Source organism: Myotis davidii, unplaced genomic scaffold, assembly GCF_000327345.1.
Source record: "Myotis davidii unplaced genomic scaffold, ASM32734v1 scaffold455, whole genome shotgun sequence".
In the NCBI taxonomy this organism is placed as follows: domain Eukaryota; kingdom Metazoa; phylum Chordata; class Mammalia; order Chiroptera; family Vespertilionidae; genus Myotis; species Myotis davidii.
This window is the reverse complement of record NW_006287459.1, coordinates 1,606,068-1,617,874: the sequence shown is the minus strand read 5'-3', so window position 1 is coordinate 1,617,874 and position 11,807 is coordinate 1,606,068. Positions and strand designations below refer to the sequence as shown.

The 11,807-nt window shown below is 40.0% G+C and overlaps 1 protein-coding gene across 1 annotated transcript in view; it reads right to left on the bottom strand.

Moving 5' to 3' along the window:
- GABRB1 (gamma-aminobutyric acid type A receptor beta1 subunit) overlaps positions 1 to 11,807 on the bottom strand; it is a 365,263-nt gene that overhangs the window by 90,970 nt on the left and 262,486 nt on the right. The window contains exon 5 of the mRNA XM_006759247.2: positions 874 to 956. Within this exon, the coding sequence (XP_006759310.1) occupies positions 874 to 956 (83 nt within the window). The remainder of the gene's footprint in view (positions 1 to 873; positions 957 to 11,807) is intronic.

Below are 11,807 nucleotides of genomic sequence, written 5' to 3'. Positions count from 1 at the left end.
GGTCACTGTATGTTTCCCATTTTCTCTTACTATTTTGATGTTTAGATCTGGGTAGAATTTTAGATGATTTAAGTAAATATCTGTCTATTTCTCACATTACAGTAGGTGGCATTATAATGCTCTGAATTCACTGCTGCACCTTTCTGTGTCCCTTAAAACCAGGAAATGGCCTAGGCCTGGTATTCACAATAAATGGACTTAAATGCCTGCCTGTTGATAGCTCTGAAACAATGAAACAAAGTCAATCAAACCAAGTCTCAGTGACTAAAATATTCATATGAAACAAAGTCAATCACATTAAGTCTCAGTGACTAAAATATTCAAATTGTTAAGAAAGCAATCAATGAAAACAGCCCAAGAAGACAAACGAAAATTAGTCACTAGACCTGAAACATAGCAAGTCTTTGGCCCAATGCACGAGCATCATGAAGGTTTGTTCTTCCTATGAAGAAAGACAAAAGCGCACAAGACCCTACCATAGTGTTTTTCTAAAATACAACAATTTACAACCCTCCAGGTGGAGACTATCAAATAAAAAACAATCTCTTAAAGCCTTTACATACTAAAATGTTTCCCCCTCTTGTTAATGCAGTTTGGGTGTTAGAACACCTTGGGAGAAACTCCACTCTAAGGAGATAGCATGAACTGTCCTGCTAAACTAAGTAGACTTTTCCTCATGGTTCAAAAATTTAACTGCATTGAAATGAACTTGGAGCCACCAATATAAGGAGAAATGTCACTAGAGCGGGAAACCCTTAAAAAGTTGGCAGCATAGTATAGCTGAAAATATCCTAGCAATCATTCAACACAAGGTGGAATTTAATAGAGTCAAGCACGCACCCCCCTTTCCATTCCCCTGTCCAAGTAACTCACAGCTTTCAATCTCCAGAGTGCAGTTCTGTTCATCCAGAGGATACCTTCGGAGATCCATCATACATGCAGCTGTGGTTGTGATTCTGTCAGGATGAGAGAGAGAAAGATAGCATCATAAGTATGAAGGCCTCCGGTTCCAGGCTTAACCAGCCCCGGATCATGTTACCAGTGGGCATAAAAATTTGGTGGTTAAAATTTTTGAAGGCAGGCAGATTGAATTTGAGTCTTTCTTTGCTGCTAACTAGTCTTGTGAGCCTGGGCTATTTAATTGAGCTCTATGAGCCTCAGTCCACTTATCCATCATAACACCTACTACATAGGATGAATGGCAGTGAGAATTAAAAGAGATGTGTGCTCCACAAATGCTGGTCATTATTATAGCCATTTTTATCCCATAGCATCCTGGCAATGTCTCTGCCAGTATCTTCAGCAAGTCCTGCCTATGAGTAGGTCATCTACAATATGCATCAAAGCCTACCTTCATCTCCTGCTACAACCTAATAATAAAACAACAAAACAACAACAACAAAACCTGTCCTCTATAACTTTTGGTGCCTAACACTACCCACTATTACAAAGATTTGTCAAATTCATCTCTGAGACCCTGGTCCACCTATACTCGATATAACCAGGAAAGAAACACTACCTTAGGATTGGTGTTCATACCACATAGTCACCAACTCCAGTTGAGCTTATGTTATTATGCAAACCCCCAAACCCTGACTCTAGATATCTCACCTGGGTTTACATTATCCCTCCATTTTCATTTGCCTGGGCTATGGAATCTGAGAGTAACTGAAATTCCTAGGCTATCACTCTTACGAACATTGCATATTACTATGGAATTGAGAAAGTACTTTTCTTTGAAAAATGGCATGGTCTTCTCTCACAAAGTAACATGTGATTGTAATGTAAAGAATTCAAAATATTCAAATTTAATAATAGAAAGCTTCCTTGCTAGTTTAATCCCCACAACATTGGAAATTTTCCATGAATATTCCTTGTGCAAATAGGAGTATGGCTATATCTTCTTAGAGGATAGCTTCTTAGACAGCTGCCTACCTGCTCTGAACCTTTCTTGTTTGCATTAACAATGCATCTTGGAATTGGTTTTATATCCGTAAATAATAAGCTGTCTTAAAAATTTTACTGCAATGTGTTCAGTTGTATGGAAATACCATACTTTATATTCCCAGTCATCTTTTGATGGACATTTACACTGTTTCCTGTCTTTTAGTTTTACAAATGAAGATGCATTGAATATACTGGTACACCCTACTATGTCTCACTACTATCTGTTGGCTATTTCTGGAAAGAGAATGGTTGGAAAAAGGTATATGCATTGTAAGTTTTGCCACATTGCCCTGGGTAGAGATTGTGCCAACTTACGCTCCCACTAACAGAGTATCTAAATTTGACAAAGTACTCTTCATTCCTATGTTTTTTGAGGCTGCCAGGGTGAGTTATTGTTTTGGTCATGTGTGTTAACCTAACAGGAACTTTCTTCTTAAAACACTGTTACAAAAGACCCTAATCCTTTCCAATTTCTCGCAGGCTTTCCTTATGAAAGATGAGAGTTCACAGGATGAGCATTGGGGCATTCCCTTTGAAGCCTTTCTTAGACAGGATATTGGTCAATGTAATCAGATTTATTTGAGCAATAGGCAAAAGCAAAGAAAAAAAAAATCAGGTTCAATTTATAAAACATTTCTTCCAAGTGTTTTACAAAAATTTTAAAGACTAGTTGTAGTCCAGAATTTAGCACATGCAAGGATTTTATTAGATTCTTTCTTGACTCCTGCTCTCATAATTACATGCATTAATTTTTTTTTACTTAAAAATATATACTGCATATCTTTTGTTTTCTAAAAATACAATTTCACAAGCCTGTTTTTATTGCCTGCAAGTATTTTAAAACAACCTTAATGAGACAACACAATACATATTTTTAAATGTTTTAAAAATTATCTATCTACCCTACTATAGTATTTGTTTCATAGCTTCTTATAAGTAAAAAAGATTGTGAAAATTATCTATAAACTAGAAGCCCAGCAAGAGAACTAGCGTGGCCCCACCCACGCGTGTGGCCTCACCGTGCTTGCCGCCCTGCACACCCACGCTGGTCTTTGGTTGTTATGGTGTTAGGGCCATGGGCTTTATATATATATATATATATTACTAAAGTGTGGCAAGTCCTATGATCCTATGGCTTAGCCAGTGGGTAATTTTCCCCCACAAGGGACATTCGGCCATATCTGTAGACATTTTCGATTGTCAGGCTGGTAGTGGAGGCCTGATACTTTCATCCAGTCGGTGGAGGCCAGAGATTCTGCTTAACATCCTGCAATGACCAGGAAAGCCCCCAACAGCAAAGAGGTATCTGTTTCAAAATGTCAGTAGTGCCGAGGTTGAGAAATTTGGTTTAATGGTGGCTTTCAAACCATTTCCTTTGAGGAAAACATGAATGAAGCAAAATCTTAAATAGAAGCTCAAGCTATAAAATAGAAATAAAATAAGTAAAAAGAGTATTTTATTAATATAACATTATCTTATAAGTTCAATGTTGACATCTATTTTAATGACCACACAAATTTGGAAGCAGGAATTATAATTAGGGCCTTAAATCTCCCTCAGCAGCAATATTTTTTTTTTGTATTTTATTAGTATAGTATTGAGAAAATCCTGATAATAGTGAAACATTTGTTTCTAAAAATCTTATATGACCAGTTATAGGCTACCCTGAATTGGGTAAAAAAACCCATACCTGTGTGCCAAGTAACCACCTCTATGATCAATGACACCTTTCTACATGGTTCAGATACATTCATAGGGAGTTGATCTCTAGCAGGAGCTTAATGATGAATTAACAGTGGTTCTCAACCTTCTGGCCCTTTAAATACAGTTCCTCATGTTGTGACCCCCAACCATAAAATTATTTTCATTGCTACTTCATAACTGTAATCTTGTTACTGTTATGAATCATCATGTAAATATCTGATATGCAGGATGGTCTTAGGCGACCCCTGTGAAAGGGTCATTCGACTCCCAAAGGGGTCGTGACCCACAGGTTGAGAACCGCTGGATTAAAAGGAAGCGTTACTTGCTTCAAAGCAAAAATTCTCCATGCTCTGCATAAATTAACCTGGCTGCATAAGTTAATATTGAGGCGGTCTTGAATGCATTAAAATGTACATAGGACACTATATAGTGTACTTGTTTTTTATTATAGTTTTAAATAATTATAATATTTTAACATAAAATTAGAATGAAATATTATTTGTGGGACTCTTAACAAGCTTTAGAGATACTTGAAAATAGCATTTGACTCCCACTGGTCGGCATATCTCACTTAATTGACCTCATTTTCAGACAGGTGTCATCTGGTTAATTAACCGCATCACATCAAAATCAGGACATGCCTTGAAATCTTACGCTGAACCACTGATTCACATGTTGTGAAGCTCTGGAGTTTTTACAAAGCAATTTGAAAAACTAACAAAGCCTTGTGTGTAAAATGAATAATTAATGTCCCATGTGCATGGATCCTACAGTGGCAATAATAAAAAAAACACTCAACTTTTGGAAAGCATAACTGAACTTTCTATTGCTATCTTTATGATCAATCCATTCAGCAATCAATAGATAAAATAAATCTAATTGATATTACCTTGGGAAACCATACATCACACCAGAGACTTGTCCATGACTTGATATTTTTTCAGTTATGATATCCTGGACAAGTTAGTTTCTCTTGCCCCAGATCCTATTATGATCCCAAGAAAAGCTGAGTAATCATAACTCAGAAAGGGAGGGAATCAAGGCAGCTCCAGGAAATTGAGCTGTAGGACGTGCCTGGCGACTTCCTCTGGAAATCTCTGACATTAGTGAAACAACTTCCTTCTTGGGATCTATTTGCTCCTAATGCACAATTCCCCAGAGTATTTCCTTGGTTCACCTCGGATTAGGTGCCAACTCTTCCAAAATTATTTAGTACGAGCTGGAAGGAAAGTCACAGGTGTACAAATATGGTCACCAGGAACCCACAAGGGTCCTGAGAAGGGAGGAATCATTGAGACTTTGACAGGACCCCTATACACGCAGAAATAGGTGTTGTGGCCTGTAGAAATTTATGCAACAGAGAATCAGTCTCTGCTAATTTAAGGGATTGCCATTTCTAGATTTTTTTAATGCTTATGGCTAAGTAAGCTGAATGCCTTGGGCTCTCTCTGAGGGAAAAAAATGTTCAGAAAGAATTCCCAGGATCATTAACAAATGATCTGGGTGAGAAGCAACAGTGAACATCTCTAAGAATGAGTACTCCCTCCCTGTTTTTCCATTTGTTCACTTGCTGAATGCAATTGTTCAGCAGTAGTCACCTCTGCAATTTGCTGGGGTCCAACCCCAGCAGGTCCAGGGGTCCCCAAAGGTGTGGACGGAGTCGGCGAAGAAGGAATGACACAGAGACAGCGTTCAGTTGATCAGCAGCCTTGCCAGGATCTCTAGCTACAATCTCCAGCCAAGTTCTGTGTCCATGTTCTCTTGCTAGGTTCTCCAGCCAGGTTCTCCAGGTTCTCCAGCCAGGTTCTGTAGCCATGTTCGAGAGAATATGGCACAAAATCAACCATAGCAAACCACAGAATGAGAAAATGAGCTTGTGGCCAACCCAAAGGACAACTTTCTAACCACAAGCTGGGAGGCCTGATGAGCTATAATTCTAGTGGTAATCCAACATGGAAATGAAGGGGAAAAGGCTTGTGTTTGATGCTCTATCTCTCAGAGGACACTGTTCTCAACAAGTCCTATAAGACAAAAGATAAGCAACCTTTCTCGGAGAGGTGACCTTGGTTAAAACACATAGTGCCAAGAAGGTGAGCAAATATATTAAGAACAGTATGCCATATATGCCAGGTCCCTTGAAACAGCAAGGATGGACCGGCTCCCGGGAGCAATTAATTAACATTCCCATATGGAAATGTGCTCACATTGTGGTGGAAGCAGCCTGATAATCTATATCTATGGGATCAAAGGTGCCAAAGATTAAAAACACAAAACAAAAAAACAAAACAAAACAACAAACAAACAAACAAAAAAACCCAAAACTGGATGGGTTGAGCATTTCAAGCTTAAAGTGTTTTTTGAGAATTTTTTTAACTTTTCACACTCAAGTCATTCATTTTAAAATTATTATTATTGGCCAATAGCAAATGAAGGTAGCATAGAGTATTACCAGCTAAAGCAAAAACATTAATTCCTGTTTTTCTGAACATAGCCTTCCCAGTGGTTCAGATTCATGAAAGCATAACATCCATCTGTCTTCTTTCAAAGACATTTAGAATGGCTTACATTATAATCCAATTTATTGACATTTTGAAGGTTAGGTCAGAACACTATAATAGGCTGTTAGAAGCTATGGTCCTGTGATACTTGGGAGTGAATGGAAATCATATTGCTGTAGTATTCATTTATTAAGGTGTAGTCTACATGGTCACTGACAGAAAAAGTCCCTGTAATTACAAATCATGTATATTTAATGTCTAAGGGCAGTGTGACCCTCATTGCTGACACAACACAATCCAGGAAGACCTGGCCCGTGAGTAGCTCAAAATCTAAACACACACACACACACACACACACACACCACTTTGCAAATACTGGTAAGAATGTGAACTTAAATAAAGGAACAAATTATGTACATATGGTTGGGATTTCAATTTTATAGAGATGAGCTCCCATGTTTTAAACTTAATTTCTGTAGAACATAACTGTACCAACTTAATAGAATCTGTTTTAAGAGGCTATGAGAACAGGGAGGGGGAAAGCCTGAACATGCTGAATTCTAATCACACTCATAAGATTGCTGAAATTGATAGTGAGTCACAATTACAAAGTTGATATCAGTATCACTTAGTAAAGTTTGTTTGAAGAATTGCTTCTTTGGCCTCAAGGCTGTACCCTCAATCCAGGTGAAGTTTATCACCCCAAAAAACTGATGAGAAACTGATGAGCAAGCTTATCCTCAGTTATAACCATTGAGTACATAAATTTTTTTCCCCTTAGCTAACACTTACTGAGTGGTGAAAAAAATATGTATAATCTTCATAATTGGCATCAAGTTTTATTTTTGGTAGGCTACCATGTTTAGGAAAATACCTTGGTATTTGAAGGTGAAATCCTGAGCATGTGAGAATAAACAAGTCATCTTTTCTGCCAAAGAACAGCTTAGATAGCCACCATTTTGGACTGTGTGACTTGGCAGCCACCATGTTGGCTGCATGACTTGCAGCTTCCCTGGGGGCCACCATCTTAAAACTTCCAATATGGGGGGGTTGAGAACATAGTCACAAAGGACCTGCCAAGGATGGGAAGTAGAAATTCTAGGCCTAGCAAATATATTCCCCTGAAATAGTCCATTGGGGAGAATGCTGAGATTCGGGGAGGGGGTGGGGGGCGGTGCGGGTGGCAGTTCCTGAATCAGGGACAGAAGACATTGCTCTGCTTTAGTGGATCTTAATGGAGGGGATTCTGTGGTGTAAACTTTTAGTGTGTTGTGTGCACCCGTATAAGAGTTTTTCGGTTGATGTTTTATGTCTTTCTTGTTTGTTTAATTTGTTTAAAAATGGGCAAGTCCTGCTTTGGGGAAGCCCAGTTATGTGTGGTGACGCTGAACACATGAAGTGACAGAAACTGCAGGAAAGTCCCAGCAGCTGTCAACAATTTTTTTCTTGGGGACTCTTCCTGCTCTCCCTCTCAGGGTGTTAGCCACCAGAAACTCTTAGCTAGTGAGATTTCTGTCTATGTGTCTGTAATGTAATGTTGACTTTCTATCTTTTAGGGACTTTAGTTTGCTCTTCCCTGGTTTATGAATATGGGGAAGTAAGCTATGCAGGCTGGGTTGGGCAGCAAGGTTAATGCTTCCATGATAATGGGCAGTTCTTGTATGAGGACTGACCACATTACAAGGGTGACTCCCACGTGCCGGGGTCATAGGACTCCCAGTCAGATTGGTATGTGCTTTGTTTGAATGAAAAGGGTAATCATGGTTAACAGCATAATTAATAGATCCCCATATATTATATGGTAATATAACCATAACTAGTCCCCAGTGTTCTGTTTTTCCCCATAACGCTGGGAGGAACAGATCTGTAGACGTACCCTCTAGCAGTACGCAGGGGCACTTCTGTTCTTACAGAGAAAAATAAAATAGTACATTGAGTTATCCCTCTTACAAAATTGGTCAAGAAAAAGCTTTAGGTAATAATTGGCTTTAAATTCTCAAAGTTGATGTAACTAAAATGAAGGGTTTATGATAAAGCTTTTCAGTAATAATTATAAATATGTTAATAATAAAAGTCCAGTCACTCTCTGTTGGAGGAAGGGGCCAGTTGTCCTTCTCCTGGTAAAGGCAGAGAGGCCTAAAAGAGAACAAGGGCAGACAGAGGAGGGGGATCCCTTGCCTTGCCTTCCCCTCCCTATGCGACGGGGGGACAATCTGAGGGAACATCCAAGATGGCGATTTACAATCCCAGCCTCCCCCTCAGGAGGAGGGCTGTCCTGATAAGGCTCCAACTGGCCACCAGGAAACAGCTTTTCTAGGTTGTGAAAGGAGTTGGAGCAGTGTAAAAAAAAAAAGAGTTAACACCTCTGCTGGAAGACCCACGTGGCCTAGCTGACCAGCTAGACGCATTTTTGGGCCCACCAGTGTATACATAGACCCGAGTCAATGTCTGTCTTGGGAATACTATTCTCGGGAAAAGAAGGGGGAGTGATTTGAAGGTCGGGTATGGCCATCTGGGAAAGGGAGCATATGGGTCACAGAAAAAGAGGAAGGAACTCTCACTGAGCCTTTAGCTCCCAAGGCCACATTCTCACACTCTTCCCAAAGAACATTTCTTTACTTAACAGTCCGGCTACTATCAGAGGCTGAACTCGTCACCCGAACCTTATCATGTTATCACTAAGGAAAAATGTGGCAGTTTTGAGTCCAAGCAGGTAGAGGTCTGAGAACAGGCTATGGGACCTGCTCCCTTCTCTCTCCACCCCTTTCTCCAGCCTCATATGCCTATACATAATTTTCCAAAGTCTTTGATAACTTAAAGGTTTTGGAGCATTGCTGGGTTAAATGATAAACATCTAAATATTTTGAAGTAACAGGATATTGAAACATTAATTAATTTGAATTTGCCTCTTAGGGAAAATACCGGTATAGAGGATGGATTTGAATCTATTAATGAATAAGTCTGGTATTTTATTGGAAATATCTCTTAAAATGTGAATGTATTGCTAATCTGAGGCATATTAATTACTTATATGCCACCTAAAAATTAAGGTTTCTAAGGGTTAAGAATTCTAAAATTATGAAAAGAAATTATGGTTTTGGTATAATAGAGAAAGCATGAGACATGAAAATACACTTTGAAGAAGAAAGAAAGTGGTTTCTAAAGCTGATTAGTTCTGAAAATTATAAGGTTCCTAAAGAGACATTTGTGAAAGTTATAGAATATTTGTAAAAAAAAAATGTTTAAAAGAAATTGAATAAATGACACAAGCTTAAAAGCCAAAATAAATAGAATAGGGAAATTGAAATAATTAAACAGCAATTTGGAGCCATCTAATAAACCCTATCTTCCCTAACCAAGGACACTTATGAGTGAATGATTTGCATTTTGCCTCCCTAAACAGAAAGTAAATAGCTTTTATCAATGTACTCAGGGAGACTGATAGCAGAAATCCAATTAGTGTTATTTGCTGACCACACCCAAAGACAAATGAAGTTAGAAAATAAACCTTATTTTGGTTAGTCCTTTTCTGAAGCAAACGTTCTATAAATTGTTACTGAAAGGGCGAGGGCTATGCCCTCCATCTCACCCCGGATCCTCCATGTTGGGGCAGTCGCCATGTGCTCAGGAAAGTACCTTCTTCCCGGAAGCCAGGATTTCTTTAAACTAACCAATGACAATCAAGGAACATGCACGCCATAGAGATGACCACATCCTGTGTAACGAGACCCGACTTGTGCCTGGCCAATCGGCAGGGCCCACAGTCAGCTCCCCTCCCCTCACTCCATCCCCCTATTAAAGCCCTGATTTTCTCACGGGTGGCACTCTGCTTCCGATCGCTGAGTCGACCGGAGGGCGGGGTCGAGTTAGCTAGCTCAATAAAGGACCTTCTGCTTTTGCATCGGACTGGCTCCCTGGTGTGTTTTTCTTGGGGATCTTGAAATCTGGGCATAACAGTTACATATTATATTAATCAGGTATTTAAAAAAAGTAATATTAGTTGTGGGAACTAAAGTTTTACTAGCTTATGTTTGTGTTTAATACTCTCTTGTCACTTTGAATACTATGTAATCTTTTGGTAGAATGGGTTTGACAACCTTCCTAGGGTTTAAATTTTAAGAAGTTTTTTGTTTGTTTTTTTAACCTAGAGTTGACTGTAGGTGATTCCAATAGGCCCTGGAATACCTCAATATCTTCCTACAATGGAAACTAGGGAGCAAATTTCTAAAGAACTATGTACTGGGTATGTCTTCTACTTTAATCTCTCTCAGGTTAGAAGGCCTCCTGACCCAAGGCCCTCTTGAGTTTCCGGTTCATCGCCATCAACCAGGGGACCAAGTTTGTTCTAATCAAGACTTGGAGGTGAAGCAAGTTGGAACCCTCCTAGGAAGGACCCTACCTTGTCTTGCTTACCACAGAGACTGCTGTTCGGACTGCAGAGTGGGGTTGGACCCATCACACACGGGTTAAGGGCAGACACACCTCAACTTGAACAGCCATACCACGGCATATTCCCTTGAAACTGATGCTAAAAACTGTGAGCTAGATTAATAACCATCATGTACTGAGTTCTATTTGCTTTAGAGATCTGACAAATTGCCGGGGCTTACAATGTGGGTTGGAGAAAGATATACAATCTGGATCATGCTTACCCAGTTAAGTTATTGGTTATAAATAACTTGAATGACCTGGATAGTTCAGCTTTTAGGTCAAAAGATTGGCTAGGACTAGATTTAGGAATAGAAGTCACAGGACAAGATCCCCTAGGCCACTGCCACCACCATGCAAATAGAAGTAGGATATAAGGGAATGAATGCCTGGGTGGAATGGATTAAATATCCTGTATGCACCCTAAATAAAAGCGATATTACGCCTGCGTGGCAGGAAGGCTAGAGGCCCAAGTGGTCCCATTTCTGTTCGGATGGACCTCAGACAGTAATGGGATGGAGTATGTGCTTGCCTTGTACCAGGAGGAAACCGCCTGGGGAAACACCTCCTGTAAGACTCTTGCCCTGTTGTTCCCATTCAACAGAGGTAAAGAGCAAGGACCCCCCAAACTGATCCAGCCCCCATCCTCGCACGTAAACTATACCTCCTGCCTCTCAAGGGGCGGGGAGGAGAGGGAGTAACAGTACTTGGAGTTTATGAGAAATTCATCTGGATGTGTAAATGGCCAAGTATCCTCAGAAGCCCATCCTGCTGCACTGTTGATACCCGGTGCTGATGTCTGGTGGCGTTATGGAGGACCCTGACTTGGGCCTTGCCCATCAAATGGAGCAGAACTTGTGATCTGATATAATTGGCTATCCCTTTCACTTTGGCATATGTAAACCTTTTTCAATGGACAGACTAGGAAGAGGAAAGAGAGTCCAGAGGGCTCCTTTGATCCCCATATATATACATAGGTTCCATTGGAGATCCAGGAGGAATGCCAAAGGAGTTTAAGGTTAGAAATCAGATTGCTGCAGGATTTGAGTTTGTTCTGTTCTGGTGGCCCACTGTAAACAAGAATGTGGTTAGATTAATTAACTTTACTATTTAGAGGCCTAGTATATGTAATTTGTGCATTCAGCAGGTGGTCCCTCAGCCCAGCCCATGCTCTCTTACAGTCTGAGAGCCCTTGGGGGATGTCTGACTGATGGCTTAGGCCCACTGTCC